This window comes from Schistocerca americana, chromosome 8, assembly GCF_021461395.2.
Source record: "Schistocerca americana isolate TAMUIC-IGC-003095 chromosome 8, iqSchAmer2.1, whole genome shotgun sequence".
Taxonomy (NCBI): Eukaryota; Metazoa; Arthropoda; class Insecta; order Orthoptera; family Acrididae; genus Schistocerca; species Schistocerca americana.
In genome coordinates this window covers 103352196-103378772 of record NC_060126.1, presented here as the reverse complement: position 1 = coordinate 103378772, position 26577 = coordinate 103352196, and the positions used below count along the sequence as shown (strand labels likewise).

General features: G+C 38.2%; 1 protein-coding gene across 1 annotated transcript in view; it reads right to left on the bottom strand.

Annotated features, from left to right (window-relative positions):
• The window catches only part of LOC124545596 (tetratricopeptide repeat protein 28), a 232198-nt gene that overhangs the window by 5902 nt on the left and 199719 nt on the right, over positions 1–26577 (bottom strand). Inside the window, exons 22-29 of the mRNA XM_047124544.1 lie at positions 26235–26404; positions 25031–25222; positions 18770–19036; positions 13128–13337; positions 12020–12251; positions 8517–8711; positions 6694–6801; positions 497–2178 (exon numbers count right to left, since the gene is read on the bottom strand). Coding sequence (XP_046980500.1) covers positions 497–2178; positions 6694–6801; positions 8517–8711; positions 12020–12251; positions 13128–13337; positions 18770–19036; positions 25031–25222; positions 26235–26404 — 3056 coding nt within the window. The remainder of the gene's footprint in view (positions 1–496; positions 2179–6693; positions 6802–8516; positions 8712–12019; positions 12252–13127; positions 13338–18769; positions 19037–25030; positions 25223–26234; positions 26405–26577) is intronic.

Here is a 26577-nt window from a genome sequence, read left to right as displayed (position 1 = left end):
ACAGCATGCACTATTCATTAAGGTTAGTTTCATGGTTCCTGACTACAGCACTAGCAAAGAGGCAAAGAAGAAGAGACAATAAAAATCAGGTTGGTTATCTTACAGCTAGTATGAAAAAAAGACAGGTAACACTTAAACATGTACTGATAAATCATGGTAATTGGAAGTAATAGTACTGAAGTTCAGTCACTGAAAGCAACATAAACAACACTGAAAGCTCTGCTTGCATCTGTCCAGAAACTATAACAGTTCTCAATGTTGTTTATGTACCTTTGACAACTCAGCACCTTTACTTTTCAGTGAAAAATTCGTTATTCACACAAGAATAAGATTTGTTACCTCTTGTAATTTTAATCCTACACAAAGTCTGCCTTTTAGTTCATATCTTCAGAAACATTTCGTGAAACTAGCAACTGCTTGTCAAATATTTTACTTGTGACATAATAACGAGAATATAATCTTAATTACAATTAAGTAGAAATGCTGATATACTTGCCTTCTGATCATCCTGTCCAAAATAAATTCCTGGATTTGCCCTCGTTAAAAGTGAGGGCTTGTTGTAGGAGCCTGCACTGCACTGTGAATCTGCAATAGATCGCCCATCTCCTTCATCTCTGCGACTCAGTTCACTGCACGGAGAGCCACCAGTTGCACGAACCTTACTTTCGGCAAGGAGATCAGCAGTAGACAGATCTCCACCACTCTGCTGGAACTGTTGCAGTGATAGCCACGGTGCCTTCGATGTCGACGTGTCTGTGCCTGACTTAGACTCCTCGGACAGCAATCCCAGTTTATCAAGACCAGCTGCGAGAAGCGCTTCACCGGTACCAGATTCCACTTCGTTTCCGTGCTGCTGGTTCTCTTTGGCGCCAATTGTACCTGCGGCTTGTCGAGATGGCAAGAGCAACTTCGACAGGGGCGGTGCGAGGCCGAGGCCGATGTTGCGCTCGTGGTACACGTCTGATATTGTCGGCGTCAGTTCACGATTCAGGCGCCTGAGTTGTGTTGCAATTATCTGGTCTTGTATGCTATTGCTGTTGTTGTTCTGAGTGCTACTGCTACTAGCATTATTGCTGTTAGATGCCATTACATCAGGTGTCTCTTCAAATGTCTTGCTTTCACTTGTATCATTACTATCTGCGACAGGGAAGTAATGAATACGTGATGATGAATCTTTAATATTTGGTAAAGTCCCTTCATCACCAGAACTCAACGCCAGTGGTTTTCTAGACCCGGCACTTCCCAGATTCCCGAGCTCAGTTCTCACACTCAGCCTTTCTAACATTGAAGCTTGCTGTGGGTTTTGCACAGACGATGTTGCAGAGGTGGACTGAAGCTTGAGGGTGGGTGCATTATGGTAGTTTGATCTTGTCGTCTTGAAGACAGACTTCACTGGACTACCAAAGTCAGAATCAGAGCTGTGCTGAGACTCGCCTCCAGGGTTATACAGTGTCGAAGGTGGCAGAGGGTGCAGAGCTTCGACCACAGGTGCTGGCGGGGCGGGTACCTGTCGCGGAGGGGGCAGTGGAGGCAAGGGCATTTGCTGTGCCGCCCTGCGGAGCACTGTGTTGTGTCCGGATCCCTCCCAGTCTGTGGCAGAGCTCGCTGAACTGGAACTGGCAGGCCTGCTGCAGCGCAGTAGCGCCACGCTCGTCTCACCAGATGGAGGTGATCCGTCACCTCCTCCACCACCGCCCTTGCCACTGCCTGCAATATTGCCTGAGTACAGTGTACGTATACGTGTCTGGTGTGCGAGTGTAAGTGTTGCAATGTCTTGAACGACCGGTGGACTTGGAGTGAATGCGGCATCACTCTCACCACCACCTCCAGGTCTCCCAACGATGGTGGGTTTGGCTGGAGGAGCTGCAGCTGTTGAAGTGGTACTGCTGGTGTTTGCTGTGACAGTGGCAGCAGTCACTGTCTCTGGTGCACACGCTGTATGGCCGTCGGGTTCTCCTCTCCTACGGACATAGCTTGTGAAGGCTCCACCAGTACTGCGGTGTCCAGGCAGCAGAGAGAAAGGCAGTGGGGGTGGTGGCATTGCTACAGGTGGTGGGGACCTGGATCGTAGGCCTCCAGATCCACCTCCAACCCTCTCATCCTCTCCGTCTAGTGACGTCAAGCTCTCCAGTGAACTTGATGAGTCCAAACTGAGGCTCTTGGGTGCTTCTTGTGTATCTGAAAAAGTTGAAACATGCTAACTGATTCAAGCTTATATTTAATATCAATGAAATGTAAAAATACTGTGTGAAAATATAGAAGATTGTCTTGCATATCCAGGGGCAAACATAAGTTGTACACTAGACTCTCGCTAATCTGGCCCTCAGTAGTCTGGTCTCTCAGTAATCCGGCTCACATCCAAAAACGTGCACAATGAATAACTGTGCGCAACAGTGCTTAGTTAAACAATGTTTTATATACTGTTCTTGAAACTGTAGCTTTCTTTACTATTTGGAACCATGTCTTCTAAAAGGAAACACGTTACGCTAGACCTCATGAAGAAACTCGAGGTCCTTCGCAGAAAGCCATTGCTACTGAGTTCAATGATGGACGAGCAACTATTTATGACATTGAAAAGAAAGGAGATGATATTCGACAGTACTCAACACAAATGGATAGTGAGTTGGGAAAACAGAACATTATGTGAAAGAGTGAGAGTGAAGACCTGGACGTAACTGTTTATAGATGGTTCATACAACAATGCAGTAAAGGAATTCCAATCAGTGGCCTTATTATAAAGGAAAAAGCAGCTGCATTTAACAAACAGATTGGCGGTAGTAACTTGTTTGCAGCTAATGAAGGTTGACTAACTGGAAAAAATGACGTGGCATTCGTCATTACAGTCTTCGAGAAAAGTCGCTCAGCTAATGATAAGGATGCTGATGAGTTTGTAAGCAAGATACAGAAGGTAGCAGAGGGAGAAGATTTAACTGCTGATGACTTGTATAATGTTGATGAAACAGGACTCTTTTACAAGATGTTTCCTTCAAAAACAATAGCTGCCAAGAATGAGAAGGAAGGTCGTGGTTACAAGCAACAGAAACAGCCTCTAACATGAATGGTGTGTTGTAATGCAAATGGGAGTCATAAACTACCACTTGTAGTGACTGGAAAATCCCAGCATCCACGTTGTTTTCAACACACTGACATAAATACTCTACGTGCAGTATTGCGCTCAGAAGAAAGCGTGGATGGGCAGACAAATATTCTCTTGGTGGTTCCATGAAACATTTGTACCAGCAGTAAGAAAAGAGCTAAAGAAGAAAAAGCTTCCACTGAAAGTTATTATTATAATTGACAATGCTCCCAGTCATCCTTCAGATGTTTCTCTATAGTCCGATGCTATATAAGCACTCTTTCTCCCACCCATTGTGACAGCCCTAATTCAGCCCATAGACCAGGGAACTTTGGAATCAATTAAATGTCATTATAGACATTCACTTCTCATCTCCCTGCTGAACGAGAGTGAAAACGACTCTATCGAGACTATGCTGAAGGCGTGGAAATCAATTAACATACGTGATGATGCATGGGATAAAGTGGAGCGCACTACCATAATGAAGAGCTGGAGAAAATTGTGGCCATCCATTGATCCCGAGTTGGATCCAGTAGTCAGTGACAGCAATGAGTATGTCAATTCGGAATTATCAATTACTTTGTTCACTGACATGTTCCACAGCCTTCCAGGAGGAGAAGAAATTGATGATGAAGATGATGAATAAGTGGCTGAATGATGAAAACTGTGATACGGGCCAAACTTTGACAGATGAAGAAATAATCAAAAGTGTGCAAGAAAGTAATGAGATGAAAGTGATGAAGAAGAGGACACAGGTGGAGAGATCATGAAGATTTCTCATACAACTGGTGCTGAAGCTGGAGTCTTCCTGGAGTACATTATGAAACAACCAGATACATGCACTACCAATGTAATGCTTGTAAAGCGGTTCCATGATAAACCATGCCACTGTAGCGTATCATCATTGCGACAGTTAAAAATTAGGGACATGTTTCATAGTGAGTGATACAACTGTATAATTACGTACAGTATATTGTACACTCAAGGACTACATTTTCTTTGAAAATTAATGTATTTTTAGATTTAATAAAGTATATCGTCTATGTTTTAAAATTGTATTCTTCGGTGTAATAAAGTACAGTAACTATATTCTCTATGATTTCAAAATAAATAAAAAACAAAATAAATTTCAGACACTCAATAATCCGGCACTTCTGCTAATCCGCCCCTGTATGTGCCAGGAATGGCCGGATTAGCGAGAGTCTAGTGTACTTCCAGTGACAAAGAGTCAGCACATGCAGTTTTTTTTTTTATTAAATCTACCATAGTTTCCATTCGTGCCTTCACAGATTATCTCTCTCTAGTCCTGCTTCTTATTTCACACATTTATCAGTGCTCTGTGTAAGTGACATGTATCTTAATGATACAACTATTATATAACACAACTGCTGTTACAAATAAATAGGCTTTGTAAAAGAGCAGATAATACACAGTGGCAAGATTCAGCATATAAGTGGTAATTATAAGATACAGAATTAATAACGAGGAGCTTAGAAGTGTACAGTATTTAGTTGTAGATAGCAAACTATGTCCTTTTAATGGATATTTAAATTTTTGTGTGTTTGGAACAGGAAAATACCTTTGGAACACCCTGGAAAAGAGTTCTCATATTCACTTAACTCATGCTGTAGTGGAGTGTGCTCTGATATGCAACTTCTTGATGGATTAAACTGTGTGCCGGACCAAGGTTCAAATTCAGGACCTTTGCCTTTTGCAAGCAAGTGCTCTACCAATGGCTCCAAAAAAGGCAAAAGTCCTAATTTCAAATCTCGGTCTGGCACACAGCTTTAATCTGTCAAGAAGTTTTAAGAGGAGCTGTTGTTGCCAAAAAATCACCCACCATAAAACATGTATATACAGATGCTAAATATTCTGCTTGTGGTATTAAGAATCAAAACACTTAATTTTTCCATGACAAATCAATTTTTCTTCCTTTAACCTCCCTGACTCATCTTTTCTGGTGTTGCATATTTCACATTACTTTGTATTTTCTTCTTACATAACTCACTCGCCTCTGTCTTCACATCTGACAGCTGTTCACTTTACTTTGCTAATTGCTTTATTCAAAAGCATTTCCATCAGATCAAAAAGCCAGATGGAAAAAGTAAGCAGATTAGATTCACTTTACACATCAGGTTGTTTTTTCTTTTCTCTTTTAATAAACAAGAGAGGACAAAATGTTGAGACTAAGATTTACAAAATTATTAAGGCTTTCTTGGCCACTTGTTGACAAACTGCCTATTGGCTTCTGTCTTGAGTTCTTTGGCCGACGTTCATCTGATGATTTTACTGACGTTTCACCGGCAGGAGTGGCTGGCATTGCCAGAGGTGAACTGAGCCAAGTTCATGGCCGCAGACTATATGTACATGGTGCACCAACATCCGAGGGCTTCTACGCACTCATTTCTGGCACAGTTTTCCTCTTGCTACCTGCGACGGTCATTTGCTGCAGTATGGGAAGCCAGGATCTGTTTACCTTAAGGCTTTCTTCTTTCTTGTTGAAGCTGTTCACGTGCCATACATTCCCAAAGCGACAGACAGAACTGACCGTACATTGAGCAAACATGGCGTAAAGATGAATTTCAAACTGACAAGCAAGATCAAAGAGTGTCTTAGATCGGCAAAGGAGAAAAGGGACCCAATTGCATTGTCAGGAATATACCGTATACTGTGCACATGCAGAAAAGTTTACGTCAGAATGACTGGATGATCAATCAACACCAGGATCAAATAACATAAGCGGCATAGCAGGTTGGGGCAGGTGGAGAAATTGGCCATGGCAGAGACTGAGTGAGACTGACCACGTAATAAAATTTGCTGACATGGAAGTTCTGGCTGCAGAGAAGCATTATCACATCCGCTTGTTCAGAGAAACTGTAGAAATACAAAAACATGCGAACAGCTTCAACAAGAAAGAGGAAAGCCTTAAGGTAAATGGATCCTGGCTTCCTGTACTGCAGCAAATGACCGTCACATGTAGCAAGAGGAGAACCACACCGGAAATGAGTGCGGAGAAGCCCTCAGACGTTGGCGCGCCAGGTACATATAGTCTGCGGCCACAAGCTTGGCTCCAGTTCACCACCGGCAATGGAAGGTGAAGCTTTGACAGTGCCAGCCACTCATGCTGGTGAAACATCAGTAAAATCATTAGATGAACATCGGCCGAAGAACCCGAGACAGAAGCCAATAGGCAGTTTGCTAAGATTTACTTCTTAGATGAAGTAGAATATACATGCATGCATTTTGTTTATGGTTCTCTAAAGAAAGCTGTGGTATATCAAATGCTAACTTGACTAATTCCTAGATTGGTGCAGTGTACTCACGGGACATTATATTTGCTGATTAGGGTAAAGGTCTTTGTTGATTACTACAAAGTTGGTGATTTATCGCAAAGATTTTTCTGGTGTACTGGTATGCTTGCTCTAAATGCAATGATTGGGTTAGTTTCTTACACTGTCTAATAACAAGACTACTGATTCATTGTAGACAATTCAGAGCATATGTTGAAAGGGAAAAGTCAGAGGGTGACAGAGAATACAATATTTAATGAGTTGTGACTAATTACTTCCTGGCACATTTTGTAAAATACAAGGCAAAACAAATACAAATGTGCTTACCAAATAATGCAAGTAAGGCCTGGAGAACAAACTGAATGTTTCTTCTGTTTGCCTGCTTGCCTGTTCTTAAAGTAACCTCATCTTGGCCAACTTCCATGAGGTCAAAACCTAAAACAAACAATGTATCCATCACTTTAATGTAAATTACATATTTCTGCAGCATTCATACAACTAGGTAAATGGCACAAATTAACAAAAACTGAACCAAAACTTTCTCACAATACAATATATGCTTCATGAAATTTAAACTTTACAATACTTCTAAGCGATCACCTGGATAGCTGAGCACATTGAAATGCCTGCTTCTGGAACACAGTGAGGCATGTTGACCCTGTATAAAATCTGCCTGGTGGATTAATGATGAAGGCCAGTGTGCTGACCAGCCTGGATGTAGTTTTTAAGTGGTTTTCCACATTCATCGAGGGAAATACTCAGTTTTTTCCTATCTCCCACCTCAGTTATATGATTTACAAACACTTTGAAACACAGTGGCAGATAGCTAACAATTCTGCACAGGGGCAGTACTCTTGCACATGTGGAAAGTTCTCTCATCTCACTGCACAGTTCTCCCACTACCACGCCATCCTTTCTGAGCAGAGGAGAGTGAAGAGTGGAAACTGCAAACATGCTGCGTTTATATGGCAGTGCAGTTGCACATGCAACATTGAAAAGCTAGCATGTGGCTTGGTTTCATATTTCTTAATGACATACATCGCAAACAAAACAAATATTTTTCCTTCCTTCTCATCCCATCCGGTAAGTCTGCTCTGAACTAGGGTTATAGGTGACTTTTCTAAACTGTAGCCATTTCCCTAAACCTCTCCAGTCCTTTTCCTTCATCCCCTCTTCCTTTCCCTTCAACTCTTTCACCAGAAGAAGGAGCCACTGGTTCCGAAAGCTTGTGAAAGTTCAATCCTTTTGTGTATATGTTCCCCCCTGCCACCGCTTGCTGAGTAAATTTTTTTATCTGTCCATTTACATTACAAAACAAATGTTCAGTATTATTTATGGCACACAGAAGACATACGAAAATTTTTATTCTATTGGTATACGGACAATTGGAGATCATTTCACCAACTTTTGAGCCCAAATTTACTGAGAGAGTGGGCGGTGGGGGAGGGGAGGGGGCAGGAGGGGAGCAGTAAGGAGCTTTAAAATGTTTTAGGGAGTGGTGAGTGGTGACCCCATCTTAATAACAGCCTATATGCAGGTATGGTTGTTTCTCTGGGTAATTGGAGACACACCATGCAAGTTACAACCCAACATAGGTTGGATGAAGGGTACTGAAACGGATGGATGGATGGATTATTCATAAGTACACATAATTGTTGGCAATTTTCACATTATAAACAACGTTCCACACTCTGCAAAACAATGTTGTTATGACATCCAGTTTATGATGAATTGTGCCAAAACACACTACTTACAAAATAACCTCTTTTTTAGACATTACACATCTGATTTTTGTTGGAAAGATGTAATGTTTCAACTATTTTTCAGCCACAGATTAGGAACTAATAATCCAATGTTGACAAGTTATGTTACCTACCACCATCTTCTCTTTGCTGCATGTTTTTGTACTCTTTATTATACATATGTATCGCCATTACTTTAACTGAAAAGGTACTGCCGGAAGTGGTTTGTTGTGTATAAAGAACAGTTAACTAAATGTTGGGCAGCAGAGCTGCTTTTATTTGTTCATCATACCGTGTGCCTCAATTTCAGAGAACTGAGGATTGTGAACAGCTGTGTTTTCATGCAATATTTGATCCTGTTACTATATTTTAATCAGAAAGCAAATTAAGATAACAAAATGATCATACCTAGGGAAGCAAGTAATTCATGGCAGCCAGGAACCCTCCATAGTTTCACACTGATAGGTATTTCTACACTATCTGTTTCAGGATTCTTCATGCTGAACTGTCCTATAACTTGTCGTATGACTCCAATGATGTCATCTGCCACTTCCACATTCGACATAAGTTTAGACAGAGCATACAAAGATGTACCCGTTAAACCTGCAGACAGGAACAGCAATGTAGCACTTACACATATGTGATGTAGTCCAATTGAATAAAAGTGTATAATACTTATATTTACTGATATTAAAAACAACAGTAATTCTACAGCCACAACTTAAAGTTTCCACTGCAATTAATTCCTTCTGCTGGAGCAGAGAGAAAGAAAAGAATCTGGAGACAGATGGATTTGATCATTTAGACTGCTGGAGACAGAAATGCAGGGGTGGTACATTAGATTAAACAGTGGTCAAAGGATAAAACAATGCCAAGGAAGAGGAATAGAAAGTGTCATTAATGAATCAGATATAAATGGAAGCAGGAAGGCCAAGTGTTCATAAAAGATGATAGAAACAATATACAATCAAATATAAGAATAAAAGTCTACAAGGGAAATTAAATTAGGTTGAAGTACCACACAACATGAAAAGAAGGGGAAAAAGAAGCAAAGGATGAGAAGAGAAAGATAAACAGTAAAAAGCAGTGTGTGTGAGGGTTAGTTAGTCACCAGGACGATGGAAACAAGTGAAATCAAGATTTCCTTAGCAGTAACAAAACCCTTGATGTGGAGCGAGTTTCCACATAACCATCTTGGTGATGGTTTACCCCTCAAATATGTTGCATTTTCTGGAGATGCATCACAGAATGACTCACAACTTCAATCCCTCAATGGCATTCTTACTTTTTCAAGCTCCACTGCCTCTATCCTGCACATCTGGTAGGTATAGTATGCCTGGGAAAGAAACATATGAAAGAGAACAACTTAGGCACAGGACAGATCTATATGTCAGAACACTGCCTGCAAATGGCAAAGATCAAAATTCAAGTCGCAGTCTTCAAATGTCACGAAGGTTTATTTTAATACGCCACTAGAGATGTGATGATGACTAAACTTTGACTGAGGTCGTGTAGCAGAAACACCCCCCCCCCCTCCCCTTTCTGTGCACTGCCCCAGCAAAGTCTTCAAGAGTGTTTCTGTGGCATTTCAGAAGGTAGATGAGAGGTAATAGTGAAGTGTATAATTGGTGTACAAACTATTTGCATGCATCAATTTATTCTCGTAGATAGTAAATGGCAGTCATGTTCATGCTTAAAGCTGAATATCACTGCACTAGATGCAATATCTGATGTAAATACTCTCACACATGGCCCCCATTTTATGAGAAGACAGTGTCAATTTTGGGGGCAAAGTGTAAGTACTGCATGAAGTAATTCACAAGAACACAAACTATATGGTAAATGGACTTAAGGAGCATACGATTTCACAATAATGTTGTGAGGACTGCAGAAAACAATGCAGTGTGGCACGAAGAAATTTGGGTAACATAAGAGATGCTGCTTGGATACACGCTAAAAGATCAGTGAGGCCGGTAGATAGTACTTACTCTGCAATGAGTACGATTTTCTAAAATCTTATTCTGGAAAGAGGCCTGCTTTGTTTAAAAGTCTACTTACTCCACCAGAATATCAGTTTGTTATCTGCCCATACACTTGGAACTGCCTTGTGAGATTTTATGGTCTCATTCCAACTTATTTCTTTGCCAGACCATTGATACTACTGAAAAATCTGTTGTATGCACATTCCATTATGGCTACTTCATCAGAGTAGTATTATCTGTATTCTATTACAGCTCATGTACAATCATTCTACACGAATGACATGATGAATAAGTACACATAGATAGTGTGTACACATAACATGCAGCACTCTGCATGACCATGCCAATCTTCAGAAAATTCTTGGCACTTTGCATTGCTTTCTTTCTGTCATCATTTCCTCCCTACTCTGTTTTATCATTGTTTCATCCAGTACTTTTATTTCCTCTACTATTTCGCCCTCCTGAAATTTCTATTGACCCTCTGCCTACTTCTTGTACAGTTTCCAGCTTGTTGTGTGCTCATCTCTCACATGTCAACTGCCTCTGCCTCATTTTTTGCAGCTTTTTTTCCTAATGTGACAGTTCATGAATCTTATTTGGCACACTCCACTGTTAACTTTTGTGCTATCATACTGCTCTATACTTTTCTTGATGCAGTTCCCTATGCAAACACAATGTTATCTGTCTCCATTTTAATTACATTTTCAACATCATTCACTTTTACACTTTCCTCTCTCCTCCAACAGAATGAACTACTGTTTCTGAAAGTAAAAGATGGTTTTGCTTGAGAACCTGTTGCCATCTTTTATACTGATAAGACAATTTTTTTCATCTCTACTTTGCCTAATATTTTAATTTTTGACTATTTTTGAAGTTTTATATTTAATTGTATTTTTATTACTCTGTTGAACAATGCAATATTCATGTGGCACAGAATCAACTCAGGGTGCAGACTGTTAGATTATTATATAATTACATTTGTGTTTATAATAACAGAAGATAAAAAGGACACTGTTATGAAACACATTAGTAAAACATCCAATGCACAGCGGAGATGCAGGAATCATAGGAACCTCATCAAGCCCCAACACTCACATACTTAGTGTTGCATTGTTAATGAATGTCAGAATTTCATGTGAGGTTAAATTTTTAATTTGTTTATCATAATTTAGAATGTATGTTATTTTCCCAGTTTACTGAACCCAAATAAACACAGGGATTTCTTAAATGAGGGCTACATATGTTCCTCATAGAATGGATCATTGGGTAGCAAACCAGTGTGACTGTGTCATAATCAAAGGCCACAGCTGTTTCCATGAACCACATCAACTGCTAAGAAGGTTGCTATCTCTGTGGAATATACATGTAGGAAATAGCTCCATCTTCAGAGTACAAACCATGCTCAAAACACCAGGAAATCATGAATGAAAAGAAGAAAGTAGAATTTGAGAGAGAAAATGCTAGACAGATAAAAAAGTTCAGAAGGGGAATAAAGAAAGGGTGGGAAGTAATGGAACAGTAAAGAATGGTGCAGACATCCTTTATGTCAAACTTGGCCATGAATTGACAGTTTTAAAAGCAGTTTTAAGAACAATTATATAAAATTACTGTTGACTTTTGTAAGGTGGTAAAACTGTATTGACTGATTATCTGTAACATCCTAGAATCTGTTTGTTGACATTATAAAATACAGTACTTTTTTTCAGTATGACACCAAGACATACTCATATTACAAGAGTTCAGGTACTTGAATTTTTAAACAAATATTTGTAAAGATCTGAGATAACTGTTATGTGAGAATACTAACACTAAATAAACTATGGAATCAAAGTACTCAATCTCTACAGATAACAACTGTTCTTGGCATTATCATTTTCTAAGATTCTGTAACAACACAGATACGAATTTCCAAGTTTAATATATTGTTACCTAACAAAGCCTGCAAGCTGGCACTACACTGAGTTAACCTTTCCTCTGGGTCACTCTGAGGAAAGAATACAGATGATGGAATGCCATTGGCTGCAGGTTCAAATCTGAATCCCACAGACATCAACAGCTCTTTCCATCCATTTACATGGCCCACTTTATTTTCTATGCTCTTTTGCGTTGTGTACATGGCATTCTTCTGGCCACGGTGGATTCTTTGCAGTGACTTTTCAACCTGAAATGATAAATTTTATTTTAAGTTAATCAGTAAAGAAATGAATCAGCATTCCATGAACTTACAACAGTAACAGTGCCAACAATATTTTCAAAATCTGTTATTCAAAATTCACTTGGGAAGCAGGTTTTTAATGGCCTCTATGGAGGGCAACAAATATGAAAGATGGCATGGGGTGGTGGGGAGGGAGGAGGGAGAGGATGAGGTGGAGGGAGGGGGAGGAGTAATCCTCAAATGGAATAAAGGTAATATTAACTAATGGAAAATAAAACAATTCATATATGAAAAAGAACAAGAGAAAGTTGCATCGAAAGGGTGATAAAAGTGGAAGAGGATCATAAAATGAGAGAGTGGTTAGAAAATGGTGAACAACAAGAAGAAAGTTTAACATTGTTTAACATTCACTAAGTAAACTGGGTATTCAACAGAGAAATTTATGAAAACCACTGAAAACCAGAACAGAATAGCAGTTTGGAGATTTGAACACAGTTGTGACTTCCATGTCTTAACCACTATATTATCTCAGTCCTGATGACTGATAGAAAAAACTACAGAATAAGAAAACTTTTTTACTGTACTTGACAAAGCAAGAGGGCCAAATTATTTGACAACAGACTTAAAAACCATTGCAAAGCAGTGATACATTAGCCTCAACTGCAATGGCACACACATAAAATGGGTAAAATAGAAAACTGCAGTATAGCCCGACAGTAAAACAGATTGTTACAAAGGACAATAAGGGGAGCAACAGGTCAAGGTTCAAGAAACGAATGAAACTAGTAAAGATTCTAATTGTAACATTGGCATATATTGTACATCTTCAGTATTGATTAAAGAATGGCCCTGCTAATATTCTCCACAGCTGCAATTACTTACCAAATGGAGAGTGACTCTGAGAGCATCACGACACTTGTCAGGACTCTTGAGGAGCTCACACAGAGCCTGGCCCATGAGAGCCACCTTGTTTGATAGGCGCACATCTGTTCCTACCAATAGGAAACCAGCCCAGTTGGCAGGATGAGCAAAATGCTTAGTATGTTGCACAGTTAGCATGGCTTCTGCTAGAGCTTTTGATACACGTGAACCCTGTGAATAGAGTTAAAACATTTCTATGGAACCATCAAAATAATTAAAAATTGAATATCAGTACTATCACTCACCTGTACGCAAAGGAAAAACTCTAAGTCAACTAAATGCTCACAGAATGAAGACACGTACACAAAATTACAGCTATTGTTCTCGCTCAGTAAATTTCATCAACATCAGTGCACCAAAGATGAGCACTAATTTTGGTTTATCTCACTTGCAATGGTGGAAGAATGGAAGCACAGTTGCTCCACATCTCTTCTGTTTGACATTGCAAACAAAAAATCAATTGTTTTGCACCCATTTTGAGAATATATGTGTAGATAAACTGATCAAAGCGATTTTGTACAGTAGAAATCCACTAATCTGACCATGATGGAGCCGGCTACTGAAAATGCCAGATTACCAAGTATCTTTAAAAATAGTGGTGTACCGAGGGAGACACAAGGTAAACAATGTCCAACTAGTGACCAGCCTTAGATTGTTTATCGTACATTCCCTGCTTCTGTTAAAGTGATTAAAAAAATGTGTACTGTACAACACAACATTTTAGAGAACAAATGAAAAAAATTCATTGCACACATCCCGAACTGTAATTTCGAGATTTTACGTTAAATTCAGGACAGTACAGTAGTATACTGTAAAATATTACTGTGTATGTTTCACACTACAATACATACATAATTTCTATATTTTATTCACTCGAAATAAGACTCAATGTCCTTTTTTTTTAGTTCAATTTTTTCTTCAAAAACTCGTTGCGCATAGTACATAAATTTACAAATTCTGCAGTGTTGTACAATTTGCTGCTTTCAGCAAATCTTAAAAGTTTATCAATAGCAGCAGTTGCTTCATTCCAGATAAGTGAAGGTGTGGAGTTTGTCATGTCAGCACCTTCTTCTTCACTGGATTTGATATCTGGTCGTTGAAATCCTTGTTTGGCCCTGTCACACTTTCTACTATTAGTTCACCTGATGTTGTTGTTGTTGTTGTTGTTGTTGTGGTCTTCAGTCCTGAGACTGGTTTGATGCAGCTCTCCATGGTACTCTATCCTGTGCAAGCTTCTTCATCTCCCAGTACCTAGCGCAACCTACATCCTTCTGAATCTGCTTAGTGTATTCATCTCTTGGTCTCCCTCTACAATTTTTACCCTCCACGCTGCCCTCCAATGCTAAATTTGTGATCCCTTGATGCCTCAGAACATGTCCTACCAACCGGTCCCTTCTTCTTGTCAAGTTGTGCCACAAACTCCTCTTCTCCCCAATCCTATTCAATACCTCCTCATTAGTTATGTGATCTACCCATCTAATCTTCAGCATTCTTCTGTAGCACCACATTTCAAAAGCTTCTATTCTCTTCTTCTCCAAACTATTTATCATCCATGTTTCACTTCCATACATGGCTACACTCCATACAAATACTTTCAGAAACGACTTCCTGACACTTAAATCTATACTCGATGTTAACAAATTTCTCTTCTTCAGAAACGCTTTCCTTGCCATTGCCAGGTTACATTTTATATCCTCTCTACTTCGACCATCATCAGTTATTTTGCTCCCCAAATAGCAAAACTTCTTTACTACTTTAAATGTCTCATTTCCTAATCTAATTCCCTCAGCATCACCCGACTTAATTCGACTACATTCCATTATCCTTGTTTTGCTTTTGTTGATGTTCATCTTATATCCTCCTTTCAAGACACTGTCCATTCCGTTCAACTGTTCTTACAAGTCCTTTGCCGTCTCTGACAGAATTACAATGTCATCGGCAAACCTCAAAGTTTTTATTTCTTCTCCATGGACTTTAATACCTACTCCGAATTTTTCTTTTGTTTCCTTTACTGCCTGCTCAATATACAGATTGAATAACATCGGGGACAGGCTACAACCCTGTCTCACTCCCTTCCCAATCGATGCTTCCCTTTCATGCCCCTTGACTCTTATAACTGCCATCTGGTTTCTGTACAAATTGTAAATAGCCTTTCGCTCCCTGTATTTTACCCCTGCCACCTTTAGAATTTGAAAGAGTATTCCAGTCAACATTGTCAAAATCTTTCTCTAAGTCCACAAATGCTAGAAATGTAGGTCTGCCTTTCCTTAATCTATTTTCTAAGATAAGTCATAGGGTCAGCATTGCCTCACGTGTTCCAACATTTCTGCGGAATCCAAACTGATCTTCACCGAGGTCGGCTTCTACCAGTTTTTCCATTCGTCTGTAAAGAATTCGCATTAGTATTTTGCATAAACTGATAGTTCATCAATTTTCACATCTGTCAACACCTACTTTCTTTGGGATTGGAATTATTATATTCTTCTTGAAGTCTGAGGGTATTTCGCCTGTTTCATACATCACCTGATATCTTTTCGAATACAGGTTCTTTATTCTCAATGTCTATCCAGTCCAAAACTTCATCTCGCAGCAGATTCATTACTTCATTTTGAGCAACATCTAGCTGTTTAAGAACAGCAGCATTTTCGATTGGAATAGTGGAATCTGTTTCTTCTTTGTAGGTTTTTGGCCAGAGTTTGCACCAGGGCATCCGAAGAGAAGCAGGGTTAATTTCATTCCACACCAAAATGGTTCCAAAAACATTTTTAATGTTGATTTAAAAAAAAAAAAAAAATCCACCAATGAACAGTCTGAATTGATGGGCTCTTGAATAAAAGAAGCTCTGTAAATAATCCATAACTTTTAATTACTCCCTGATCCATTGCCTGAACCAGAGAAGTCACTTTTGCTGCAAGATACGTGATGAATATATTCCCCGAGATCAATTCAGATGCTGGAGAGTGAGCTCTGCAGTTATTTAGCAACACAACCCTTCTCCGTTCAGGCAAATAATTTTTTTTTCTTTTTTTCCTTAATTATTTCTTACAGAAGGTACAAAATTGTTGGAAAACCAATTCTAACAATTCTGAAGTTACCCATGCACTGGAATGGGCTCCATAAATTACAGGAAGATTTATTAAAATGTCTTTAAAATCCCTTGTCTTTTTTTACTTGCCAATTTTTTTTTTTTTATTCTTTTTATTTTTTTTTAAGCAACCTTAGGTGCACTTGTCATTTTTACCTGCCAAAGTTGAACGTGATAAACAACATCAAAGTACACTCATTTCATTGGCATTGTAGATTTTACTACCAAGTAAGTTATGGTGCTTAACTTGCAAAAAGTTTCTCTGTATTCTTCAGATGCATTTTGATGTGCTGATCATAATTCCCCACCAACATCAAGCTTCCAAATTCCATGACAAGTTTTAAATCAGTATAGTCAACCATAAGCAAATACACATTCAATTTCTAATAAACTCAAGTCATCACAGAACTGTTTATTTTTTCCATAATCATAGTGCCTGTTGCACGGTTTCCTTCAGACCGCTTGGCACAGTACTGCAACTCTCTATGAGGCAAACTTTCAAGGTTGGCCTTTATTTTTTTAATATCATAGATTGTTGGAGATCCAACTTTATACTCTTCCAGAACTTTATTTCTATTCATACCTTTCTCAATCTGATTAATGATGTCAAGCTTTTGTTGTATCGTAAGTGTAACATGTTTATGTTTCACTTCCACTTTGTTTTCAGAGTTGCTCAGTTTAGAAAACATTCCCACAACAATAAGAAACACAACTGTAATTGTGATATAGAACAGCACTGATTGTGATTACACTTTAATAAAACAGGATGCTTTCGTTGCTATAGACAACTCATGCATGGCAGATGCTATTTGACATGTCATTGAAACTATTACTGGCAGTAGAGAACTCTAAATTTGTTGACCATTGCTGAGTGTGACTAAATTCTACCAAATGTGTCCAAAATATTCAGTATATATGAAGTGATGCTGGCTTATTGAATGTTCCGGACTGTTGGATGCCAGATTAATGGGCTTTTCTGTTCTACAATTCTATCCACAATCTCTATATGTGTAACAAAGAACACGTGTCCACATGCAAGATTATAGAAGCAAATGGGAAAAAATACTTACATATGGAAATATAACTTACACTAAATGAATTGCTCTCTAATTGCCAAAAATAAATGTACAGTATGAGTGAGAAGTCCCCATACCACTGTAACCCCTGTTTAGCATAAAATGTTACTATTCAGGATGGTAGCAATATTACTTGCTATTGATTGTTGGAATCCGTTGGAATTCGTGTTTACATGTTTTCACAGTTGCAGTCAAGTTTTAATTTGTAGCCGTGGCAAATGTGAGTGGTCATAGTTACACTATTGAGGAGCAGTTAATGACAACTGTGTGGGTGCATGAATGATAACACACAGCTGACGATGATACATGGAAGGCAACATTTCTGGATTGAGAAAGATGAGCTTTTACTTTTGGTTGTGTTAATTACAAACCACGGAGTGGAAGGAAGAAGGCACAAGAAGAAAAATGAGTCGGAGTCTCTGCTTTGATTTAACAATCTCCTATGAAGTTAGCACATAAACATGCTTCAGAACTCGGTGTACCAAGGGCAACACATGAAAAAAGACCTTAAGGTCAGACCTTTTAAACTGATGTTTGTAAACGAGTTAATGCTTTGTTAACTCAATTTCCAAATGCAGTGAACCATGCCAAGGTCACATGCTACAAATTTTGTCGTTTGAGCCAAAGAGAATTATCATCACACAGTTGAGTTAAAAAGGGATCTCACTCACAAATGATATGGGCAAGGATGACATCACAACATCTGCTTAGACCATATTTTTTTAAGAGACTCAGAATGGTGCAAATTATTTACATGTTGCAAACATGGTTAATGCTTCAGCTTGAGGAAACGGGCCTCCCAGAACACTTATGGCTGCAGCAAGATGGAGCACCTCCTCACTATGCTCTTACAGTGCATGGTTCCTAAACGAATGGTTTCCAGGATGGTGGATATGTCATGGTTCATCAGCAATACCAGCACCCTTGAAATGGCCACCAAGTAGTCCTGACCTCACCATACCTGGTACTTTGTTACGGGGCATCATTAAGGCATGTCATTATGCTACAAATGAAGAATTGCTCCATGCTGCTGAGCATGCATTTCACACTACTACACCTGACATGCTCAAAAATATGTCAAGAAGAATATGGAAATATATTTACAGCATGAGGGGGAAAATATAGATGTACTGAACACTTAATATGTAAGTAAATACTTGCACTAAAACAAATAAAATCAATTAGCATTTGATACAAGGTGACAGGGGGACTTCTTGTCCACTCTGTACATTGCAGCCAAGGGGATGAAGACTCTTAGGATGTGGTAATAACACATTTTGGTAGTTAATCATACATTTACATATTTCATTCATATCCAGGACTGACAAAAATGGTGACAGTCAATAGGAAGTGAATCATTCACAATACATCATTACATTTAACATAATAATTTCTATCATGTATACAATCATTAGATCAAAAGTATTTTTTGGAATGCACACCTGCAAGAGGGCAGAGTAGAAAGCTCTGAGTAGGAGGCGTGCTGCCGTGTCCGGCACGGGCCAGAGTGAGACCAAGACACATTGAGCGCCTGCAGCGAGCAGCGCCCTGGTCAGGCCGACCACACCGTCAGCACTTGCCCAGCCATGGTGGTCCCTCGTGTGGCTGCTGCTCACCACGACCAGCCGGGCGGACAGCCGCAGCTGCAGCAGGTCTGCCGCCGTGAGCAGGAACTCGCTGGGCGCCGGCAACTCCGTAGTGCTCGACACCTGACACATTGGGTTTTTGATAAAAGCTTTGTGACAATGCAGTTTTTTCAGTATTGCTCTTAGTTGCTAATAGTCTTTACAGACATCTTAAACATTTATTGTGATAATGGACATTTCTGGATGGTGTAACAAAGGTAATAACTGACAATCAAGACAGCCACTCATCCAAGGAATACTGGAAATGTGTGTCTACATATATAAACAACCTTTTGCTTTTAAGATGGAAGAAAGTTTGATAACAAAGAAGTAACTATTTTCTTTTAGTGTGCCTTCTTGCCTCCTACTACTTTGTCTATAAAAGGTCTCATTCATTCTCTATAAAACCATTTCACTATTATTTATTGGTTGAGATTGTGTCATTATGCCAGGAAATGACTATATTAAAAATGAAATGTTATTGGAACACCTTTTTGTAAGTTGAATGTCTGATAGCTGGAACTTCTACGACAACATTAAAGTATGCTAGCAGATGTGGCCACAGCTGCTTCTAGTATAGTTACAAATGGCACTGGCAATGCAGCTTTACTGTTCTGATAAAGCTGGAAGTGGAGGGACAGACACTGATGAAACCTCGGCAATAATTGGACTACTATATAAATATCTCTCCTATTACAGATGAGAATCAAACACAGTTCATCAAAGATCAGTGGCCAGATTAAAAACTTCATTGTTGGGGTGGTGGTGAGATAATGTATTCGAGTTCAGTAGTTGTCAAAATATAATATTACCTAATAATTTAGTAATATTTCTAAGTCTTTACATTTATAAATGCTGTAAATATTTTTTTTTCGCTTATATTCAAATCTTTATACTTACCAAGCATACTGGATTTCCATAATGGGTAGCAAAAAAAACAACAACAAATCTGAGTTCAAGGGTGACTTATAAATCTTCCATTTGAAACAAAACTAAATGCAGGAGGGGAAATGGTATACTGGCCTTGTTAAATTCATTGTTATTTAAGTATGTTACTGTTTTACATAGTCTCTCCTTAATATTTTTAGCATCAAAGAAGAAAGAGCAGCTAACAGTATTTCTACAAATACAGAGAGCTGAACATCAAGTCAGTCCAACTCACAGGAGCATACAAACTTTGATATGAAAGGTGCATCTAATTTTCTCAGACTTTTCAATTTTAATTTGAAAAAATTACATCTTACAGATAAAAAACACCAAACAATATAATATGGGCAGCTACTATCCATTAAGAGAAAACATGGGCAATGTTATGTGTGAAACAACTAACAATTATACTTCTACTAGCCAAATACCCAGCATGTGTTGCAATGCCAACCACAGAAACAAAGTGTTTGTATTTAAATTCTGCTGCTTTTGGATATACAATTTTTGTCTCCGTCTGGTGCAAATGTGAATAAATCACAATGTTTTCCAATGCTTGAGTTAACCACTTACAGCTGACCATGGGAGAAGCATGGATTTGTCAAATTTAGTCCACACTTGTAGTAATTGTTCCTGTGCATTGTTGATTGTCATTGCAAATGCAAGTCACTCTGAATGCTACAATCATTTGAATTCAAATGACATATTTTTCAGAATTGGGATGTGTAGTAACAGTACGTCTTTTCCTGTAAATTTAAAATTTTAACTTTGGTGGCACTGTTCATTGTCTTTTTCACTGAAAGTCTGGTACCTTTGCAAAGTTGTGGTGGATTTATGTTTCCGAGAAGAATGATATGCATCCCAATTTCCAATACTAAAACTTGTGGCAGCATGCCTGGCAAATCAAGTACATTCAAGAATTCAGCTGGATAATGGACAACTTAATCCTGATTCATTGATGTATAGATAGACTGATATATTTTTGCTTCCACTGATAATTCATTCTGAATGCTGAATGGCATTAACATAGTTGTTTTTGGTTGCTAATACAGCAAGTGTACTAAGTCATTGATGTTTTTTGTAGTTCTGTGTGATTTTTTGGAGTAACTTTTTGAATCAAGTTGTCTGTGGTTGCTGTGATTTTAGAGAAGTTTGTTTGCAATGTAATGCATTATGTGGGTTCATTGGCTATTTTGCCATGCACAAAATCCAAAATTATTTTTATGGGATATGGAGTGTCATGTTGTAGTTGTACATGCATACTGGTCTTCATACATGCATACTGGTCTTCAAAGTTAATTTCTGTATGTGTTGTCAAAAAACTGACAATTTTAGACATGCATTAAGTTCACCAAAGGCTACTGAAAGTGTTATACTGGTAAAGTTTGTCGAAACTCACCAGAGAGTAAAAGAAGTTTGCCATAGAAGAACTTTTCATTTTCTCTCAAATATCTGAGGGTACGATGAAGTGGTTTCAATACTTTTTTGCGCACCATAGGACATTCATCCCATACAATGAGTTGACATTATAGCAGTATTTTAGCCATTCCATAATTTTTGTTGAGATTGCTTGTTGGTATGTCTGTGGTCTGGCTATTCAATGGAAATTTCAGTGCTGAATGCACTGTCTGCCACCATCCAAAGGAGACACCACAATTCCAAATGATGCACTAGCCTGTGCAATAATTTATCATGATCATATAGTTGCCAAAGTAAGGAAAATGAGAAAAGTTTTGCCTATATCTCCGGGTGCATCTAGAAATACAACCCTTTGATCCTGTCATAAGCTATGTGCTGTTCTGGGATCAGTTTCAAAAGGTTCATTTGAACAAATGTATCCAATTTCTTGATATCAAAGTGTATTTCTCATTGCAAATCATGACTGAATACATTGTTTGCAGATTAATTTGGCATTGTTCGCTGATTCATTCTATGTGTAGTATGTTGGTACTTCAGAGTAAAGTAGCATCCCAGGAAACATATCATGTCTGCACAATGAGAAAATTGCAGTTAACATTGTTGATGGTGGGTACAATGCTCTCGCACATACATTTTCTATTGTGAAGTACATGTACCATCCATTTCCAAAGTGCACTGCCAAATGAACAACTGGTACATGTTGTTTACAGACTGAAAAAAAAACCTAACAAACAAACAACACCATACTGCTTCATTGCTGCTAATGATGTAATATCCCAGTTGATACTGGTCAATTACACTGCTAGATTCTGTTGCATTTCCCACTCTAAAAGTCACCATATCATTCCTTTGTTGACATATTTGCAATTTCATCACACTACAGTACTCAATAGTGATGTGTGCTTTGTTGTACGTTTTCATGAGTAATCATGAACATGATACAATCCAACAATTATCGACTTCAGCATCATTAGTTCATGCTTTCAAGTGATGATCTTCAGTTGCTCATCAATGATACAGTTGATGTCTGCCATTGCCAGTATATGTCTCAGCAATACAACTCTTGGGTATCATGATATACATTTCACATCAGATTCATGGTGAACTTTTGTTGAACACGCAACGTGGACCATGAATCATGTTTCTGGTGATAACTTCAAATAAGTCTGGAGTTGTTCAGTTTCAATTTTCACATATATATTGAAAGTGTATTGATGGATGAACAATTGTCAAGATCTCAAGATATGGTTTTCAGTGTTTTTATAAATCATCAGTCGATATGCACACAGTATTTATTTCCTCTCATCTGTTTGCAGACTTCTCAATTTGATTTTGAAATGATATCCACCATTCCTTGCCAAATTAAAACTGGATACTGCAATCTACAGTATGAGTGATGTGTTTCTGAGAGTCGAACTCGCCACTTCTATGATGAAAAATTATATCACAAGTTAAATTCTTCACCAGTTATAATGATCATCACTTGATCAATTGTTGGTGCATGTCCTGTCTTTCATGTTAGCTGACAGGTGTTTTGTCTGTTCTAACTACTACTTTGTGCAATCATCAGCTGCTATTTGTTCTGGGACAGTTCTGAATAATCGAATTAATCTATCATGTTCATTGAATAAAGTTTGAGATCCAACACAATTTTTTCCATTTTTCTTTCGTTTTCATATTGAATCAATAATGCTGCCTAAACTGTTCGTCAATGTTTTCTCAAGAAATAAATTTTAAGATATTTGTGATCTGTATTCAGCAGTGGTAGAACCGGTCTTGCACAATGATAAGTTTGCCCTTGCACTTTGAATGTTGTCGTGTATTATTCAAGCACAATATTTGTTGCACTGAGCAATGTCATTTGGAAAAATGAGTTGTACTTGCATATGTTTGTCTAGAAATGTTTCGACTGGCTTGTGTCACTTGATACGAATGGCTGAATGGCTCAAGTATCGAATATAATTCTGGCACATACCTGGTTTTCATTCTTAAATTTGAGAGCACTACAATACATGGATACTTCATCCATTTTTCCACTACACACACTTGGATGAAGACTGCATGTAATGAAAATATTATCATTGTACTGGAATGCAGCAAGCTGTAAATACAGTCTTACTTCCTATTGCTTGACTGTTCCAGATGAACAGGCTTGAGCATTGTGTATTCAAGTCATTTCCAGTCTTGATTCCCATTGTTCATCCGTTTTACATGAATGGGTTTGAACAGTGTGTATTTGAATGATTTCAAGTCTTACTTCCCATTGTTCATCTGTTTCTAACATTTTCTTTCATGCACGTCATTTAAATTGACCAGTCACTTGTCTTTTGGGTGGCATTACTGATTTCACAGTGAAATTGATGCTTTGTGATGACTATTACAAATTCACTTTGAAAAAGAAAAGAAAACATGATATCTAATAGCTAATGTCAGTCAGCAATTGGAATTTCATAATCAACACCACTTGTTACATCAAACAGAACTGAAATGTTACTATTTGCATATAATTCAATTCAATTATGTCTTGTGCTCACATTCGCACACCGAAACCACATGAACTGCTGCTAAAATATATTAAATACACACATTTCTTGCAACAACTCATGAACCAATTGTAAAATTAATGGCATATGAATGCATATGGGACAAACAAAGAAACATTCATTAAAATGAAGAATCCTTCAATCACGTCAGTCTGAACTGAAATGCACTTAGTGTTGTATGTGATCTGAATACGTGAATGAAACAGAAGAAACTGCTAATGATTGGTACAATGGGACATACCCTCTGCCATGCTCTTCACAGTAGCTTGCAGAGTATAGCTGCATGTCTTTAATGCACATGGGCTACCAAAATAGTAAATTTTCATTTTTTTAAATGTTGTGTACCAAAAAAGGTCATTTACCTTTAGTTTCAAAATGGGAGGTCACTAGGATTTTCCTTCATGAATAATATGCATGGGATGACACCTGATATTTGAGTGTAAGAGAGAGAGAAAGAGAGAGAGGGAGAAAGTGAGAGAGCACAGATTTTTTAAAAGCAGTCTAAGGTCTTTTCTTGTTCTTCATTGCAATAAAATTAAATGATATTTTTGAACTTTGCTAACATAAGGAAAGCAATCACCCAAGGCTTTGTGTTACAGAACATCTAAAGTTTGACTGAAAAGTTTAAATCAAAATGTCTGGAGGGAACCTGGATCACAACTACAATATTAATGGACACAAGGTGATAACAAGAATTTTTGAAATTATCTGGAAAGGTGTCATTGTACAGGCCAATATATAATTTATATTTGCTTGCACTTTTGTATGTCACAACATTCATGAGTTGCTTTCATGTTCCATTGAGATTATTAGTTTCTAAAAGAAAAAGTGAAGTAACATTATAAGCTGGCTACTTATTTATGTTTGATAAATAGAATATATGATCTATATAATAACAAAATCATCCAAGGCATGCACAACCAGTGATCTCTAGAGTACACAAATAAATATTATTGATATTGTAAAGGTTCTAACAATGCATTTTTGACATTTTCCTGTGAAAGAACTAAGTGTCATAAATCATCGACTTCCACTTAAATGTAACATTTCTTTTATCCAAAATGAGCAACAATTTTCACATAAAGCATAACTAACAAACAGTCAATAACACCTTTTTATAATTGTGAATTAGACTCCTGCAATATTAAGTGGCTAGAGATGACTTCTGTAAAAGTAGTAAACTAGTCAATACCTCTGATCCCTCTTCATCTCCCTGCTCATGTCCAGGATCAGATCCTGCAGTGGCAAAGTACCTCTTTGGCTGTTGTGAGTCAACCACATCTCCTGGAGAGAGTACAATAGCTGACAACTTCCAGGACACATGCGTAGCCAGATGTACACATTCAGCTTCACCAATCTGTCTTAATACTGCTTCCTTGCTAGCCTGTAAAATAATTAATTAATTTCATCTTTATTTGGCATAGAGACTGTACACTGAAAAAGCTCCATGTGTGGAGATATTGTCTCTGTATTAGCATCATTAAACAAAGGTATTGATAATTCTTGTTTCTTGCTGTAAAAATTCACAAATATTCAATTGAAAACATGTGTACACCCTGCTCAACAGTACTAATAACTCTGAAACACATACAACACACTTACAGCCGATGAACCAATGAGACTCACTGCAAGTTAATGCAACACACACACAAAATATAACTATACAATACAAAATTATGTTGAAAATGTGCTCTATTAACTGTGATAAAAAATATTGAAAAATAATTGTGTGTATTTACTTAAAAAGTATCCAGACTTTGTTTCATGTTATGTTTAAAGCAAAATCCCATTTAAAAGAAAAAAATCACTTGTCAACAAACAAATAATAGTATATGGCAAGATAAAATAATACTCCTGTGTGTGTCATTGCCCACTTGTACCTTTCTCAGCAGCTCCTGTATCAAGTGTCTTAAATTATCTGTGTAGCACAGGTGACTAATGGGGCCTCAATAGAGGGTAGTTATATTTCTATAGAGGGGATGATAAAGAGATGGGGGACAGGGTGGGATTATGTGAAGGCTATTGCTAGCACACAGACTGCTCTTCCTGTATAACACAAAGAGTGTCCATTATGTTTAAGGCCTCCACATGGCAGACAGCTTACCACCTACAGTGCTATCTGTCCTCATCCCACGAGAGACTGTAGAGAGATTCTTAACATAACACAGGGCACTGACAAACAGTCTGTTAGCCACAAACAGTAAGACACCAGTATCATCTCTCTGCATAGCTATCCTATATAATGGTTTGAGTCACTCAGGAACTGAGATTAAACAAAATTCCTTTTATAATATTTTACAGCAAAAATAAAAGTGTCACATAGTGCATATTTGTCATTTCTGAAAATTATTACTAATGCTGTTAAACTAAAAGTTTGCTAGAAATCAAGAGTATACCTGTGCCCCAACCAAAGCCTTTGCCTGTAACATCTCCGCCACCATGGCAGCTTCCTGCTCAGCATACGGAATGTCACTCCAACCCCACTGCTCAGTGACTGAGCCAGGAAGTCTTGGATTTCCCACCACCAGTGCTGACATGTTGGTGCTCTGCTGTGTCTGGTCCATACCTGTAACACAGTGGCATATGAGAACTCATCCAGAAAAAGCTGCTGGAAACTTAAAATCAAACGAGATAAAAGTAACTGCTAGAAAATATGAGGGAATCGACAGTTTCTTTACAGCTGACAAGAGGAGGCCACAACATTCAGATCACGGATTTACTTCAAACTTTGTACACTTA